This window comes from Lycorma delicatula, chromosome 2 (genome assembly GCF_047948215.1).
Source record: "Lycorma delicatula isolate Av1 chromosome 2, ASM4794821v1, whole genome shotgun sequence".
Classification (NCBI taxonomy): Eukaryota; Metazoa; Arthropoda; class Insecta; order Hemiptera; family Fulgoridae; genus Lycorma; species Lycorma delicatula.
The window spans coordinates 22,655,895-22,675,631 of NC_134456.1; the positions used below are offsets into that span (position 1 = coordinate 22,655,895).

The following is a 19,737-nucleotide window of genomic DNA, read 5'->3' on the forward strand; positions in this document are numbered from 1 at the left end:
CCATAATTGATGTTTTCTCTGTTACTCTATTAAGGGATTTGGTTTTTAATAACTGAAACGTAAAAATAGCTTATGTGAAGGAAAGGTTTATTGTATATTTTCATAGGTGGAAGGGGTTCGTGAAGCTGATGATTGTATCATGGAGTTAGAGGAGATGTGTGATCTAAATTGTAGATAATTTTTTTACAATTTTGAATTGTTCCAATATATTAGTTCCTGTAGTAGGAATAAAAAACTTTAATTAGTGCCTGTGCTTTTTTGTGTAATTTTTTTTTATTAAATGTGTGGATCTTTTTTATTAAATTTTTTATTGATTTTACCCAGGGGTGTGTTTATTCCCATGCTGGAAAAATTAAAAAAATTGTATTATTAAAATGTTCTCATGAAATTAACTTTTGTAAAAATATAATGTAATACATTTAAATATTAATACACTCTTTTTCATAATATATTGTTGTTTTCAAAAACCTACAAAACATTATACCGATCTGAATAATTCCAAAAAATATTTTTTTCTACCAGATTGACTTGAATGTATAAAGGTCAAAGCCAAAAAAACTAAACAACCTACAGTACTATGCACCAAAGGTGCAATCCTAAACCAACACTGATTGTGAATTCATTATTAGACTGTGTGAAAGTATTTAAAAATTGTATGTTCTTCGAAACGTGTGTGGGATTATCCTATGTAACAGTAAGATCAGTCACATAAAAATGGTAATTAGAAAATTGTTTACTGGAAGAAATTTCAATCAGTTATCTTCTTTGACTTAATGGTAAAGTTATTAGTATTGATGACCCATGTAAAAGATTTACATAATAACTATTTTAATAACTAACGCACCTCTTCCATCAGTTACTTCCAACTCATTACAGATATTTTAAATCAAAATTTGTTGATACAGTAGTACTTAAAATTAGAGCAAAATGCTTCTATTCATTACAAATATATCTAGTAGTACAATAATAAGTTTCTTAATAATTAAAAAAATTGATTTCTATTCATATATAACTGATGTGTTAAATTCAATTTATATTTAGTTTTTGTTGGTTATAAACTTGGTTACATTTGAGATTTGATTTTACTATTAACACACTGTATTAGTTTAGTGGTAAAATCATTGTCACTAGTCAGAAGTTTAACAGCTCAAGAGTTCTGAGGTTCAAGTCCTAGTAAAGGTAAGTTACTTTTATACGGATCTGAATACTACACAGAGGATACTGGTGTAATTTGTTGGTTGGGTTCAGTTAATTAACCATTCATTTCAGGAATGGTAGGCCTGAGTCTGAACAAGATGTTACCGCATTTACTTGTCATTTATATCATCCTCATCTTATTCAACCAAGGGTTTACTTACTGTTCAAAAGTTGAATAGATTACTATGTAAACGTTAGGAGTAGAAAATAAAAGTATGTAAAATATTATTAAAGAAACTAAATCTGTTTCAATAATATTCAAGTATCATCATTTCCATCATTAATGTTCTGCACTGAATGTTTCAGGTTTGATGGATATTTTCCAAGTTATCAGATCTAGCTAGCAGTCTTTTCATTCATTTGTATTATCGATCAACTCTACTTTCACCTAAAATTAAATTCCTGACAAGGGTTTAGCATTTCTTATTTATCATTTCATCTTCCTTTTTAAAATATAGTATCTCAAAAGGTTGTAATATTGGAAAAAAAACTTCCTCTATTCATTTTGTGCTATTCTGGTTCTCCTATTTTTAAATACTTCTTTAGGTAATTTGACATCCAGTTCCTTTATTGTTAACATCTTTTAAAAGAATGGATCACCATGCATGAAATTTATTTAACACTAATTTCTACCAAAATGGTCACATATATGTCGAGGAATATGTATCTTGTCCAGCCATTAGAACTCAAAAGACTGTCTGATTAAAATGACACTTATTCTGGTGTAAAACAAGGAACATTCTAAACCCACTGTTATTATTATTGTTTTTTAATGAAATTGATTATGGGACATGTAAATGATATCAGCATCAATATAAAGTTATTAATGTATGCTGATGATATTGTTTTTTAGCATCTGGTAGGCATGCCCTCTATAATACAACATACATGTTGCAACAGTATTGTTTAAAATCGAATTTTGAAGTAAACGTATGAAAGTCAAAAATAATTGTTTTTTATAATGAAGGAGGCCTGTAAAGTATGAGAAGTAGTGGTATAATGAACCACAAATTGAAGAGATCGTATAGGTATCTGAGCATCTCTTTTATCAATATTATTTACTATCTTATCATAATGAAAAATTTATCACAAGTTTTCAGTGAATTGTGATGTTGAGGTTACCTTTATCTTGATATCCTGTGTTTTTTTATTATAACAAACTTTAGACCAAAAATTTGTTTTGTATAATGAGTGTCATGATTTATGTTGTTAGTGTGATATTCCTGTAACTTCTCTGCCTGATCCACACTTCCTTTGTTTGGATTTATCCCCCATTTACATTCGATGGATCTATATAAAGCATCTTTATATTCTGTCAATCTCCTGGAAAGAATCTTATCTACTTTATTTAATTATTTTAATTTTTTTTTAGATTTAAAAAAAAGATATATATATTTCTTCAAATCCAACTTAACAATCGTGTGGAATTGCCCTATGTAACAGTAAGATCGGTCGCATAAAAATGGTAGTTAGAAAATTGTTTACTGGAAGGAATTTCAATCAGATATCTTCTTTGACTTCATGGTAAAGTCATTAATATTGATAACCCATGTAAAAGATTTACATAATAACTATTTTAATATTTGACACATCTCTTCCATTAGTTACTTCCAACTCATTACAGATATTTTAAATCAAAATTTGTTGATACAGTAGTACTCAAAATTAGAGAGAGCAAAATGCACCTTTTATAGTAAACTACACAAACTTCTCATATAACCTTTGATTGAACTATATACTTTGATAACGTGGAAAAATTTATAATATTAAATTATTAATATATAAGATAATAAATTTGCTAAACACATTCTTATGAAAAATGAATCTTTGATAAATATAACATTCATAAATATTATGATATAATTTATTTTGTATGTCTTTGCATATTTATGTATTTTTGTTTATTAGCACACCTGTTTTTTTTTTTTAGCCTTAAATCAAATAAATTGTTTACTCTAATGTTGTTATCTTGTCCATTAAAAAATAAAATTATCTTCTGACCTATTTTTTTGTACTTCAGATATTTTTAAATTAGAATTTTGCGTTTATTTTTTTCTTCTATTATAGTTGTATAATATACAATCCATACTTGGTTAAACATTATTTATTTTTATTTTTTTTAAAATAAATCTTATTTATAAATAAAATAGTAGGGTTCAAAGCAACGTCCAAAGGTGATACTGGAGGATAACCCAAGAAAGATTACATGTTTAACAACTAATTTTTGTTAACAAACAATGAAAAATTTACGCTTACACTATATAAATTAATTACCTTAAAATTTCTTTTACTAGTAATTTTTTTTAAGTTATACAAAAAAATATATATAAATGATATTAATGAGAAATATATTTTTCTGGAAAAAAAATTCCCTTACCACTTATTATTTTACAATATGTGAAAGAAAAGTATTTCTATGTAGGTGGCTTAATCAGCAGAATCACAATACTAAACTGGATGTATTGCTGGGTTTAATTCCCAGCAATTGTCAGAATCTTTGCTAGAAGATAAAGCTGCCTTTTGAGATAAGGTAAGATTAGCCATTAATTTAAAAAAAGAAAGAAGCCATCGTGGTAAATAACATGACTTTAATTAAGAATAAATGTTAGGAGTAAAAGCCATTTTTTTTTTTTTGAGACAATTTCCCTCCTTCATATTGTACACACATATAAAATAATACTGCCCACTTCCCATTCATCACAGTATCCCTGTACTCACAGTCCTGTGAAATTGATATTTTGGGTTCCAGTAGTCCTGAGTCTCCCATTAAGACATTGAACTGTAAAAGGATTAAAAAAGGATATGAACTTTCTGAGCAATTATTGCTGATCTCTCATTAACCACTGGAATATTTATAACTTTTAGTTAATTAGGTGCTAAAGTGTGGCATTGAAAGACATTCTCCGCATTATCCAACTGCATAGCACAAACTCTTTGTTATGAGCTCTAGGGCTTTAGCTAAGGTGATTTAACTGGAAATCTGCTTTTTTTTCCTGTCTGAGGAGGGCAAATCAGTCGGGGGATTGTGTCATTTCTGACACAATCTGCTTGCACAAATGGTAGTGTTGGGCTCTTACCAACTAAATTCCTTTTCCCTGTATGACACACAAAGACCAGACCTGCCATAAGCACAACACCGTCTCCAGTTTAAGTTGCAGGGTCACCTATCAGATACAAGCACCAAGGAACTTGGCAAAGACCCATGAGTATTGACGAAAAATGTATATCCGTGCCCCCCCCCATCCGCACAGAACCAGAATGGATGACAATATATTCCCACAGGCAGGAAATGTCAGGAAATATAAACTTAGTCAGGAAAAATTGCAAAAAGTTTCAGAGAATTGTATTTTCAAAGGTGGCTTTTCCATTAACAAATCTCTTGTGGAGAATTTGCACAAAGAGACAATAATTTATCAATGAAAAATGTATTGTGCAGTTATAGATGCTGGGGACAAGGAGAATGTTTTCATTACCAAAAAATGCTCACTGCAGTGAGAAGCTCTAGAAGACAGTATGAAGAACATCTTGTAGAATAAAGAAAAACTTCTCTCAAAAAGAACAAAATAGAGCCCTGAAAAGAAAAATCCAAGCAGAAATTAAAAAACTGGTGGAAGAAAAGAAAAGTTGAAAATTAAAATCTTGGCAGCAGGAGAACAGATAGCTGCCAAAATTAAACTTTTTGAAAAGGGCAAACCGTTAGGAACCTAAAGATATTGAAGGAAAGTTGCCCTGTAAAATATGTACATAATGATACGTATGTAATGAGATATATTCGTTTTTTAATTTTTTGTTATACAAGGTGGTTCAAAAGTAACAAGAATTTTGAAATTTCGTGAGTTGTATTAATTTGATTCTCGGGATATTTTCGTTGTTGTATTGGTAAACATATCTGAAAAGTATCTGAACATTTTTAGCCATATTGGATGTTTAGTCTTATCAGCTGTCAAAAGGATAACACGTGCTTTGGTACTTCGGCGATTTTTTATTTGCATAAATAATGGATCAACGAATTTGTTTTAAATTTAAAAAATGAAATAAAGTAACAATGTTTTAAAAATGTTAAATATTGATTTTGGTGAGTGTGCTATGAGTAAAGCAACAGTTTACGATTGGTATAAGCGTTTCCAAGAAGGTCGTGAAGATGTTGAAGATGACAAGCGCCCTGGACGTCCCAGCACATCAACAACCGATGAAAATATGGGAAAAGTGAAAGAAATGATTATGAATGATCGCCATGCCACAGTCAGGGAATTCACTGATGATGTTGAGATATCAATTGGCTCATGCCATGAAATTTTTTTGGATGTTTTGGGTATGAAATGTGTGACAGCAAAATTTGTTCCAAAATTGTTGAATTTCAAACAAAAACAGCAGCAAATGGAAGTCGCTAGATGAAGTCAACAATAATGCAAAACTACTGAAACGTGGGTTTACTGATATGATGTCGAAACTTAAGACTCAATCATCCCAGTGGAGGCATTCTGATCACCAAGACTGGAAAAAGTTTGACAAGTATGTTTGAATGTGAAGGTTATGCTCACCGTGTTCTTCCTTTTTAATAGAATAGTGCATCATGAGTTCATGCCACAAGGTCAAACGATCAATAAGGAGTATTACCTACAAGTTCAACGCCATTTGTGTGAAGCAATCTGAAAACACGCCTGGATTTGTGGTGAACCAATTCATGGGTTTTGCACCATAATAATGTGCCTGCTCATCATACTTCATTGCTTGTTTGTCAATTTTTGTTTGCCAAAACCAACACTGTAATGATACCCCAGCCACCACATTTGCCAGACATGAGACTTTTTTCTATTCTCAAAAATAAGGAACCTTAAAGGGCCATCATTTTACAAGCATAGATGAGATTAAAAGTGAATAGCTGAAAGAGCTAAACACTATTTCAAAGATCAAGTACCAGAAATGTTTCAGGAATTGGAAAAAGCGCTGGCAAAAGTATATAATATCTAATGGGGACTATTTTGAAGGGGATAACATTAATGTAAATGAATAGATTTGTTAAATTGAAATCTGTGTTTTTTGCATTTTTATGCAAACCAAGTTATTAAATATTGTTTTTTGTTTATTTTGCAAAGTAATGTAGGCTAGTTTCTGTGAAAACATTTTAAACAATCTTTGGTGTGAACAAATTATTTAAAAAAATTTCTTGTGTTAGTTTATTTTTAGTTAGTTTTTATTTCATATCTGTTACTTTCAGTTACCATGATGTTAATTTTTGTGCAAGGTACGTAATAAATATTGTTGTTTTTGTTTTTTTTTACTTTGCAGTGTAATTTACCAAAACAATCTTTCACAAAAATAGCCTATTTTAAATGTATATTGTAAAAAAATAATTAAAAAATAAACTTTAAAAATGTATGTAATAATAAAAGGTGTGAGTTGGCCATCTATGAGGATGGAGGAGGCTGCAAAAAAACAAATATGTGTATCTTTGCAGAGTAAATGCCAGTAGTGTAGCAGTATGAGTCAGGAAATTTTTATTAAATTGGTCAGTAAAAGTCAGGAAAAACAAATCTTAAAATTCAGTGGGAACTCTGGATGAGTAATAGTTATTCTTTTATATTTATTTAAACAATTGTGTTTTTAGAATAAACACCAATTATAATTGTAATAGACGAACAACATAATTGGTGTCATGCTTGCTAATGCCAAGAGGTGGAATGCAGTGGGATTGGTCACTTACTTTAAAAAACTATCTGATTTTGAAAAAAATTATCTCAATTTTTAAAAACTATCTAAAATTGTTGAAAATGACAGATTTCTTTTTCTTTATTACTGGTTTAGCGCTTGGGTTGAAAAGTAAATATTCCAAACTTGGAAGGAAATATCATATTTGTGTTTCTTAGCAATTACGGCTGATAACAAGTAGTAATTTTTAAGATACAAATTCTGTTTTGTGTGAGAAATGTCCAACATGTCTGGAATAAATTAAACATATATTTATTTTTAGTGCCTCTCTTGGATATATATATCTGAATTGATTATGGTCATTTTTTACTGTTAGGGTGGTGATAAGAAACCTTTTTAATTGATCTTTGAGATATGTTCCACAAAAAAAAAGAGACTGCATGTAGTTGACTGCTGAATAATGATAATTGTCAGGTGAGGCTTTATTGTGAAAAAATGAGGCAGATTTTACATTTCACTGCATAAATTAAAATTAATTCAAAGAATTCTTAGTATAGAAGCAATGATATACAAGAAAATTGCCATATGATCTGAATTTAGTCTGCAGTATCACAAGATAACTGGTTTTATGATAATTATCATAACACAAGCCCTATTGATCGTTTCGTGTAGTTCAGAAGTTAAAGTAGCATGATTTCTTGAAAAAAATTTGGTAGAAAATTCTCATACTTAAATACTGTACAATTTTTAATTATTACAAGTATGCGTTAAATTAGTGTTTTATTATAAGCTTTTTTTTTCATAAATATAGTTGAAAATTGATTTTCTTATTCTGTTTGTTACTGAATAGTGTTAAAAGTTAAAATAATGTAATTTTTTCCAGTTTGAGAAACCAGGACGGCGAGAAGATTTTGATTATCCTCAGATGGCTAAAGAAGCTGTAACTAAAGCTCTTGAAGATGCTGGAATAGATATAACAGATGTTCAACAAGCTTGTGTTGGTTATGTTTATGGTATGTTCTCAGTATTGAAATTTTTATTTTAATCATGTTGTTGTATTTTTGTGGTTAAGTTCCGTATTTTTTAAATTGTATTGTATGTTTTGTTCAGTTTGAAAACATAAAACTAACCCATGGAATTATTTTTATTTATTATGAAAAGTTTTAAATCTGTTAACAATATGAACCTCTTGTGATGGTCGCATAAGTTGAATTTTTTTTCTTAAGTATGTATAGATAATCTGAAGAGTTAATATTTACATATTGTATCATGAACTTCGTATTTGTAATTCAGCAAGTTAATGTAAAACCTAGAACTCTTGATTTTGATTGTCATATTGAAATTCATCTTGATATAATTCTTAGTTCACAGGTCTAAACAAGACTAATTCAATGAAACCTCTCTGTCCAACCACCACCCTAAACGACCAAAAAAATTAGGAATGATGAATTTTATATACATTTATACATATGTTAATATTTTATCTTCCCAAAAACAACCACTCTCCAATGTGACTGCGACCATATAATTTGGGTTAAATTTCATACCAAGCGACCACTTTCTTTGAATTTTAACATCTGTTTTAAAATGAATTATGAACATGGATACTGTACAGAAGCAATTATCATAAACACAATGCAATTTATTGAATTAATCCAGCAGACTCGCCTACTGCGATAAGGTGATGATCACATATACAAAATGTTGCATATATTCCTTCAATTCTCTTTAATGAAACTTGTGTAAAAATGTAATTCGTGTTGATGAAATTATACTCTAATAAATTTGTTTTTGTTAATTTTATCCTGTGTATTGTTTAGCTTATAAATTCAGCGCCTTAATCATATGTGTTCGGTTGAATTGTAAAATTCTGTTGCTGTGCTGTGTTGTGCATAGAATCTTTATTACATCACACTTAACCGTTTTAAAATGTCACAAAAGGGTTTTAAACAATTTGTTTTAACGGGAAGAGGTATGAATTAATGTGACAAAGGACAGTAAAAAAGGCCTTTCCCAATGGTGTTTAGCCAATAAATACAAATTTGGAAAAACCCAGATTCAACAAATTTAAAAAATAAAGAACACATTAAAGAAAAGTGATTTTAAGAATGAAAATAAAGACCCAAAAAAGGGAGTGTTCACAAGAATTTGAACAAATTAATAAGCTTACGTTTGCAGTGTTTAATGAAGCATGCAGTAGAGGATTACCAATCAGTGGGCCGGTGATACAAGAAAAAGCTTTGTTATTTGCAAAACCTTTAAGTATTGGGCAATTTAAAGCTAGTAATGACTTTATAAGTTTCGTACTTGAAGCAATAATTTTTTCATGCAGTAAGCGAAGAAAGTGCCTGCATAAGTGAAACTGATGTTAAAGATTGGATGTTAAGAATACCAGACATAATAAAGATTACAATTTAATCATGTTTTTAATCTTGACAAAATCATTCTCTTTTATTGTGCTACACCTGATAAAACCTTAGCAGTTAAAGGTTAATGTGCATTGTTGGAAAGCTAAGTAAAGATTGTAAAATGGTAATGTTTTGAGTGAACACTGTCAGTGAAAAAGAAAAACCACTTGTAATTAACATGCCCTTAGACCAAGGTGTTTTTCAAAGACAGATGTCTCAATATGTGTGGACTGAAAAAATCATGGATGATGACCCAAATTTTCCAAGATTGGCTGAATAAATTCAATGAAAAAATGAAACATTAAGACACATTGTGAAGAAGAACCATTATGTGTTTAGATAACGCAACATGCCATAAACATAACTCTGAATTATTGCATGAAAAATCTTGTGTTTTTACATGCTAACACTTCGAGCAAGCTACAATCTTTAGTTCAGGGAATTATTCAATCATTCAAACTCTTTTATCATCGCCATATTCTTTCAGCCCTGGTTGCAAAATGTGAAAAACCTAATTCTGATGCAGTAAACTGGATAAACTCATCATGGGATTTGGTGAGAGCATCAACAATCGCTAAGTATTTCAAAAAATGCATTGACCCCTCTTTACACAGTTGAAACATTAACGGATGAATGTGCTGAAGAACAGAGGAAGTACTGCAACTCAGAAAGGATGTGGAAATTGATGTTGTTAACCAATGATATAGACATTCTTGCAATCTAGTACACGCTGGGAAGTAACTGGGAAGAAAATTTGTTTGCAGTAACAAATGTTAAGCTCGAAAATCCAGATGAAAAAGAAATGGAAGAAGATTCCTATGTTTTCATGATGTGAAGTTCTACAGGTTATGTGCTATTGCAAAAAAGTGGTGTCTGAATTAAATGGTAATATACTAATGGATTTATTTGAAAAGACTGAAAATCTCATAATCAGAAAGAAAAGACTAGCAAAGAAACAAACCAAAATTAGCAATTATTTAAAATAAAAATTAATTTTCTTATTTTTAACCAGTAATTATACATTATTTTAAACATGTTAAATGCAAATTATTTAATTAACAAAATATTATACTGTATTAAACATCATTAATTTACATTTTCATATTGCATTTTACTAAACAATACATTCAACCACATTAGGAACATTCCTTAGAAGCTTTTACAGTATAGAACATTCTCCATGTCTACTGTAGGCCTACTAACACAATACAGTTTATGTATTTTAAGGTTCCTTCTCAAAACGACCACCTCCCAAAGCAACCACTGTTTAACAAAACCGTAATAGTTGTTTAAGAAAGATTTCATTGTAATTTATTTCATAAAATTTATAATACTTGACAATACTTTACAGTTTTGTAAGATATTAATTTTATAGAACATTGTTAGTACTGTATTAAAAAAAAAATAGAGAGAAGTTTACTGTAAGGTAAAGTAGTGCAAATAATTTTATTATTATACAGATTTACAATAGGACTTTATATAATATATATATATATATATATATATATATATATATTTTTAGTATGATTAAATCTTAAATATGTTATATAATTATTTTATTGTTTATTTTTATTACTTTATATTATTACTTAATTATATATTTCAACCAAACTACAAGGTAAATGAATAAACAAGAACACAATTAAATAAATAAAAGTTATGCCTATTCAAAAGTCAGCTGTAGTATTGAAAATTCACCTTTTTCTATTCTTATATGAAAAAAAAAATTATGTGTAAAATGAAACAGATATGTATAAACTTTTTTTCAATCTAATAACTGTTGTATGGTTGAACAGGAGATTCAACATGCGGACAGAGAGCTTTGTATGAAATTGGAATGACTGGAATCCCTATTTATAATGTTAACAATAATTGTTCCACTGGATCTACAGCATTATTACTTGCAAAGCAGTTAATTGAATCAGGAAACAATGATTGTGTTTTGGCTCTTGGTTTTGAGAAAATGGAAAGGGGATCATTAATGTCAAAGGTAGTTATTTATTTTTTAATATAAATTTACATTTTACTTAGTTTATTTGAGAAAACTACAACATAACGTCTTTTTTTAATATAGTAACAAAAAACTGAAAGAATTTCAGGATATTCTACAATTGAAGATTAAAAAAAAATTCATATGAATTTGGATCCAGGAACACTTCACTTAGCTATCAAGTTAGTTCTTTTATATCAATTATTTATGTAATATACATGCGCAAATTTATTTTAAATGAATTAGAGATAACTTCTGATGATTATTCTAGAATTTAAATTATTTACATTAAACAAGGTAAAGTTCTTTTATCATAAATGAGATTACAAGAAATATTGAGGAAAAAAATTTATATAAACTTCCAAAAGAAATTTGGAGGTAAGAAAATACTGGAATTGTAATTGCAACATACAACCAAAGATTTGTGGTAATACCTTGTATGTTTCTCAAATCTATAGTTACTGTAAAAATTTAGATTAGAAAATGAACATTTTATTTAAAAGTAAAGATTTAAATTTGAAAATTTACCTGAAGACTAAAACATATTTTTGCTCTACACTTGAATTGTTAGATATACTTTTTTTTTGTTTATATCCCAGAAACATAAATTTTTATCTTTCTAAAAAAATCTGCTATTACTCTTCAGTCCAGATTGAGAGGCTCTTAATTTCCATAAATATATTCACATAACCATAATAAGGAATAAAATATGCAGCACATTTACAGCTGAAATGGATATATCCCAGTATTTAATATCAGTGCATAGTAGTGACAACACAAATCCATATGTTCCAAGTGTTTTTCGATATACTCATTAAAATGAAAGAAATAAGTAGTAGCAATGAAAAATTGAAATAATGTTAATGAGTAAAAAAAAAAAATTTTTTTTGAACCTAACTGTGTAAATTTTAAAGGTTTAAAAAAATGCCTTTTGCACATTTTTCCTATACCTTGCTGAAAGTGGGCTAGCTATACACAGTTTAATGTATTATTCATCAGAATTTAGAAAGCTCAGTTGACATGAAGAGTGGGATTGGATAACTTCAGCAAGTAAATAATATTTTCTTATACTTGTATTAATAGTTTAGTATATAGTAATTCAAGATTACTGCCATATAATGGTTTGTCGCATTCTCTTTGATGCGTACATTTTACATTGCGTTGCACCATATTGTATATTTTAACTAGCTCACAGAATTAACATTGTGGAGGTTGTTAGCCAAATTTAACAATCTTTAAATTCTTTAATTCTGTTGCACTTTTGTCTGTATTTTTAGTGGCAGGACTACAATCTTAATCAATGACATGTAATCGATGTGTGCATGTGCATGTGTTTGCAAACACTTGTGCATGTGTGCGTGTGCACAGACTGGGTCAAAAGTATGGAAACTCAACAACTTTAAATATTTTCAGATAGAATATTGTAACTTTCAGGGTAAGGTATTAGTCAATTACTTTAGCTTTTGATGAGAAATAGAATTTCAACCTTTTCTTGGGGCCTGGTCCAAGGGTTGCAACTCAAATATTTTAAATGGTAATACCGTTTGTGTGATAGATTATAAAGGTTTCTTTAAGACAAGAAAAATGGTATAAATGATATAAAATTGATATTTGTACTCAAAATGGCAGCAGGATAAAGTTTGGAATTGAAAAAATACATTGATAATTTAAGGAACCACCACAAATAAATAAATTTATAAAAATTTGATTAAATGGATATTATCAAATAAATTTAATTAAAAATAAAAATTTTTATTAAGTATAAAATTTGATTAAATGGATATTATCAAATAAATTTAATTAAAAAAAGAATGTTTATTAAGGATAACATTTGCTTATTTATTATTTATACGAGGGTCGTTCAATTATGAAACAGATAAATAGCTGTATAGCAAAAATGGTTTATTAAATAAATATAATTTCTTTGTCTACTTTTCCATGTATTCCCCACCAACTTGTCCCATCTTTTTACAGGTCTTCTTATCCCCTGAATGAAGAATTCTTTACCTTGATCTCGAAGCCAGTTGTGTACTTTTTTCTTTACCTCTTTGTTGTTGTTGAATTGATGACACACAAAGCTTTCATCAGACCAAACAGATAAAAATCTGAAGAGGCAAGGTCAGGGTTGTAAGGAGAACGAGGTAGGAGCTCCTAACCCACTTTGCCAATAGTTTCCAGTATCAGTTGTGCCATATGAGGTCGAGTGTTGTCTTGAAGAAGAAGCATGACTTTCCTCTGCCATCCCGGATATTTCCTCAGTGCGGGCTTGTCTTTGTTCTCAATCATGGCTGAGTAGTTTAGGCTGTTAATAATGCATTGCTCCTCCAAATCACAGAAAATTGCAGTCCAAAAGATGGTTAACATTGTCAATGGTTTTCTTACAGACAGGCGATGCAGGGTATTTCCAATGCATGATTTGACGCTTGGACTCTAGCTCAAGATGATGTATCCAAGTTTTATCATAGGTTAAAATCCTGTCCAAAACTGCGTTACATTAACTATTTTTGAGCTTGGTGCAAATGTGAATTCTCTCTACTTTGTGATAAACTGTATGCTCTCTGGGAACCCACCTTGCGCAGGTCTTACACTAGCTCAGTTTGTTTTGAAAAATGGAATGAGTTGCGCCAACACTTACTCAACATTTTTCAGCAATTTGTTCAACTGTAAGTCATCGATCTTAGATAAGTGAACTAATATGAGAATTTAACACCGGGGTTGACACTGTTACTGGATGCTCAGAGCAGTGATTGTCAGTCACGCTTTTGCGGCTACTTTTAAACTTTTCCACATGTTTCATGCAACTACTGCTGTTTTGTTTTTTGTAAACCGAGATAATGTTTCTGATGGTTGTACACTTTCCAAAACTAAAAATCAGATCACAGAACACTGTTCTTCAAAAATACTTTCTGCGAGCAGACATGCCATCATAACTAAGACTTTTTTTTATGTTTACATAAATACTAATTCGATAGCTGACTAACACTCTTTGTAAGGTTGCCAACTTACATTTAAAAAGTTTCAGTTGCCTGTATTTAAACATTTCTTTCACTAAAAATGTTTCTCTGTTTAATTATTGAATGACCCTCATATTTCATTTTAATGTTCAAAATGTCCTGCTGTTTCACAGTGTGCAGTCAGTTATAAAAGGATGATACTGCATTATTCAATGATTTTGTAGTGATTTTTTTTTTTTGTAGATTTTTGAATTCTACTTTGTAAATTATCAATATCTTGTGGCTTATTATCATAAACAGTAATTTTTCAATAGCTCCATAGAAATTAATCCAATGGTGACAAGTTGGCCAATCCTAACAGAAAAAATGCATTTAAAATTTCATTTACCTGAAGACTGATATGAGGCAGGACATGAAACCAAATGTTTTGGAAGTTGGGCCCAACAACATCTCAAGTGTTTGGAATGATGTGGTCAAGAAGCAAAGCCTCATACATACTACGTTTAAATTTCCATCAATAAAATAGGCCCTGTCAATCATCCACCAAAAGTACCTGCCCATACATTTACTTTGACTGGATACTGTATATGTGCCTCATGATACCAATGTGGATTAATATCACTCCAGTATCAACAATTATGGCAATTTACATCGTCATTTAAAAAAAAAATGTGGCCTCGTCACCAAAAACTATGTTGTTTAATAAATTAGGATGTGCACAAATATTGTTCATAATTTCACAGAACTCAAATCTTCTATCATAGTCATCTTCAGTAAGTTCTTGTACCAGACAAATTTTGAAGGGTTTGAAATTTTCACCTTTTAATATTTGAATCACTGAACTGTGGCTAATTTTATGTTCTTGTGAGGCTGTACGAGTCAAGGAATGAGGATTCTCAATAAATTCTTGCATAATCTTTAATGATTTATTATTATTTGTTGCAGATTTAGTCTCCCTCTTATTAATACTCCCTGTTTCTTCAAATTGTTGGATGGTTTTTGGCGCTATAACTTTTGAAATAGGGTTACAATTATTAAATGTTGCACTGGAGAATTCACAAACTTCAATATAGGACCTAACTCATCATTTGGATCACCAAAGCCCTCATCATTAAAAGTGTGGCCCTCTCCTGTTCACTAAGTGACATGTTGGTAGCAATGTTAGTAGGTAACGGAAAAATTTAATTCCGTTAAAAAACAATTACATAAACGGTTGAAAAAAGAGTAAATAACAAAAAAGTAGCTTACAAATGTGGTAAATGTATACAAAATCAAACACATATTTACAGTAATAGCCATATTGGATGCTTAGTTTATTGTTAGTCTGAATTGGCTACACCTGTTTTCATATGGTCGGTGATTTTTAAAACTTGTGGAAAAAATGTAGCAAAGAATTTGCTCTAAACTTTGCTTTAAGAATGGAATAAAGTACAGCATCACATTGGAAATGTTGATTGTGCTTATGGTGATTCTTCTATAAATAAAGCAAGTGATACAAGTGATACAAACATTTCCAAGATGGCTGTTAAGACATTGAAGATGACGACTGCCCTGGACATCCCAGCACATCAACAATGACTGATGAAAACGTAAAAAAGTGAAGAAAATGATTGCAGACAGTCACCTAATCACTATCAGAGAGGTTGCTGATGATGTTGGCATATTGCTTGGTTCATGCCAAGCAATTTTTTCGGATGTTTTGGATATGAAACGTATGGCAGCAAAATCTGTTGCAAAACTATTGAATTCAACCAAAAGCAGTGGTACTGATTGAACATTGCTCAGGAGTTGCAGATTGATGTGAATGATGATACAGAACTGCTCAAACAGGACATAACTGGTGATGAAATATGGGTGTACAGGTATGATGTCGAAACTAAGGCCCAATCGTCCCAATGGAAGCTTCTGAGGAGCTAAGACTGAAAAAGCTCGTCAAATTTGACTGAATGTGAAAGTTCTGATCACTATGTTCTCTGATTTCAATGGCTTAGTGTATCATGAGTTCTTGCCACCATGTCATATGGTCAATAAAGAGTACTACCTGGAAGTTATACACTGTTTGTGTGAAGCAATCCAAAGAAAACACCTGGATTTGTGGTGAAATAATTCATAACAATTGCACCACGATTATATACTTGCTCATATTTCATTGCTTGTTTGTGTATTTTTGGCCAAAAACAACACCATTATGATCTCTCAGCCTCTGAGGGATCAGACACAGGGGACCAGACAAGGCCCCTTGAGACTTTTTCCCACTTCCCATGCTGAAAAGAACCATGAAAGGATGATCTTTTGCCAACACTGAAGAGATAAAGACAGAATTGCTGAAGGAGCTAAATGCCATACTAAAAGTTGCATTCCAAAGGAGCTTTGATAACACTGCCCAACAAAAATTTTTTTTAAACTCTTTCCTTCACTTCAGGAGTGTCAAATCATATTAATTTTGGGTTGAGAAAAATGAACATGACAGTGAACATTTTTATTAACTCTAGTTTCTGTGATATACAATAGGTAGAAGTATTTTATTTTAACGGATTAAGAGAAAACTATATATTTTAATTACATATACCAACAACATAGAAAGTCCATTTGACATTTTTTTGTAATAGCAGTTACATTCTAAGAGTTCTTAATTGATGGAAGAATACCTAGCAATTGGTTGGGTCTGAAGAGAATCATGTGGTGGCTTCATGAGATCGTTGTCTTTTGGCTTTCCTCTTGTAAGTGATTTCCAGAGCATCCCTACACACAGACCATCAGTAATCTGCAAGGATTGCTTCATTCCAACAGCCCTGATATCTTTTTTATTACAGAAATATCCTGATGGAATCTTTCTCCGTGTTCATCACTGACGATTGCACAACTAGGAGGGAAAAAGTCCAGGTGTGAGTGGAGAAATTGGATTTTAAGGCACATGTTGCATCCGAGTTGTTGGTATAAGTATTAACACCAACTGACTAGTTTTCATCTCTTTATTGCCTAAAAATCCATGAATGACTCCCTTAAGGCTTCCCAAGCTTTCTTTTCTTTCCACTCCAAAATTCGGTCAAACTCAGGATCCTTTACAAAGTTGTCGAATTTGTGGCCCAGCAAATATACCTTCCTTAACTTTTGCATCACTTAATGAAGGAAATTCGATTCTTAAGTATTTAAAGGCCCTATTCTTCTTGGTTCATACTTTTGACAAAATGTTTCATCAAACCCAGCTTTATATGAAGGGGTGGAAGAAGAACATCTTTTGGGTCTACAAGAGGCTTGGCAGCAACATTTTTCTCGCTAGAGTTAAGATTTTTTGCAGGTCAGTCTGTTTGAATATAATGTGATTTTCTATCCCTGCTGTCCCACATTTGTAAAAAGCAGCAATATTTAGTGTACATCAGTTGCAGTCCTAAGAGTACAGTGATGACTTATAGATCACCACATATTTTCCACTTGTGTTCAGCATATTTGATTGAGTCTAGGAGGATTTCCATGTTTGCATAAGTCTTCTTCATGTGAACTGCCTGACCATCAGGAATAGAAGGAAGACAGTTGCCATTGTGAAGTAATGAAGCTTTCAAACTAAGTTTGGAGAAGTCTAGGAATAGCCTCCAATCAGTTGGATCATGATTCAAATTCAAACACTTCATCAAGCCAATTGTTTTTCTTATCAACAAAAGAAAGCAGAAACCCTATGACGATTTCTGTACTAGGAGCCCTGATATCACGTTGGAGAATATTCCATTGCTGTAGTCTTGACCCTAGAAGTTCTGCCTTCTCCTTTAACAAATCAAGGTCTCGAATGAGATCACTCAATTTCGCTTGACTCAGTCTGTATGGTTTATTATCTTTTTCGTCAAAATCAGAGTCATGGGATGTGGAAGGCTTGTTGGGTTCTTCTTCCACATTGTCTTCATTTTCTACTTAAAGCTCTTAATTTTGGGATGGAGTAGGAACTGGTAAACTATCTGTATGTGGAATAGGTCGAATAGCAGATAGAAGATTAGAGTATTGAACTGTTTTTCTTTTCTTCGTTGACAATCCTGCCTTTGTAAGTGGAATCAAGCAGAAATAGCAGTTATCTGTTATAGGCTCCCGCCAAGCCATAGGTACAGCAAAAGCCATAGATGGTTTTTTATTTTTCAGCCATTTTTGTAGTATAACCGAACAAGAGTTGCAATTTTTGAGCCTGAAATATTTTCATTGTTGGGCAGTGTTATTGGAAGAAGCGTTGAAAAAAATGTATATTATATGTCTGAAGGGAAGTACTTTGAAGATAACAAAATCAGTATTGATGAATAAATAAAAAGTTTTTGAGAAAAACTAAAATTCCATGTGTTTTTTTTATCAAACCTCATATGGGTGATAACACATTTGATTATTACAAAAAAGGAATGAATCCGGACAAGTTTTTTATTCTTTCAAGTTCCTGTCATGTTCAGCTTATTTTGGTTGTGAACAGTTTTTATATGTCAGGTTTTATTTTTGTTGAAAAATGAAATTTTTATGAGAATATATGAAAATGCTTGGGAGCTAACTTTGGTTCCTGTTATAACATTGAATGTACTTTTATGTGTATATTTTAATGGAGTAGTTGAGAAAAAACAAATAATAGATAAGTGCAATAAATATGTGCTGAAAATTTTATTTCAAGTCTAGATGTGTCTTAAAAAATTTACAGCTGGTCACTGATGTCTCATGAATTAAAAATTAACAGGCTTGTATATGAGTATAAATGCTCATATACTATTATATTATAAGAAGTGAATTTTTACTTTCTGTTTATATGATTTTTTCCATTGCAGTTTATGGACAGAACTAATCCAATGGATAAACATGTTGAATTGATGGCAGATATTGCAGGTATGGATGCGTCACCAATTACTGCGCAAATGTTTGGTAATGCAGGAAAGGAACACATGGATAAATATGGAACAAAACCTGAACATTTAGCAAAGATTGCATTTAAGAATCATAAGCATTCTGTGAATAATCCGTTAGTATTAATACATAAACTTAGCAAATAATAATTTAAAAAGCATAAACCAATTTAAATTATCTTCATAATTTAAATTGGTATTGTTTAAATCTATTCTGAAGTTAGATGGACTTTAAATTACTCTTTCAGTACACTAATAAATGATTGTTGTGAATCTCCCTCCTCCACATTATAAGCTTGATTAGCCTGTTTCGGCGCCTATCAGCTTCTCAGTCTGCCTACATCTCTTCTTCCATCCGACTTATAATACCACATCTTCAGTGGCAATCTATGTTGAGGCATTTCTAACTGGTAACTTGTACAACTTTCTCGATATTGTGTGATCATTTCATTGATTGATTGTATCTTATTCTCTTTGCGGATGACTTCATTTCTAATACAGTCCTTTTTCATACAACCCTTTATACTTCAAAGGAACCTCATCTCTGCTGCTTGTGTACAGGAATCATCAAATATTCTATTGGTTCACACTTCACTACCGTATGTTAGTAAAGGAGTGACCATTGTTTTATAAAATCTAATTTGGGTGTCCTTTCTGGTCTGACCTTTTAAAGTGTAACA

At 30.9% G+C, this 19,737-nt stretch overlaps 1 protein-coding gene across 1 annotated transcript in view; it reads left to right on the top strand.

The window, feature by feature from the left end:
- ScpX (Sterol carrier protein X-related thiolase) overlaps positions 1–19,737 on the top strand; it is a 41,691-nt gene that overhangs the window by 6,919 nt on the left and 15,035 nt on the right. Inside the window, exons 2-4 of the mRNA XM_075358456.1 lie at positions 7,730–7,859; positions 11,051–11,244; positions 18,983–19,173. Of these exons, the coding sequence (XP_075214571.1) occupies positions 7,730–7,859; positions 11,051–11,244; positions 18,983–19,173 (515 nt within the window). The remainder of the gene's footprint in view (positions 1–7,729; positions 7,860–11,050; positions 11,245–18,982; positions 19,174–19,737) is intronic.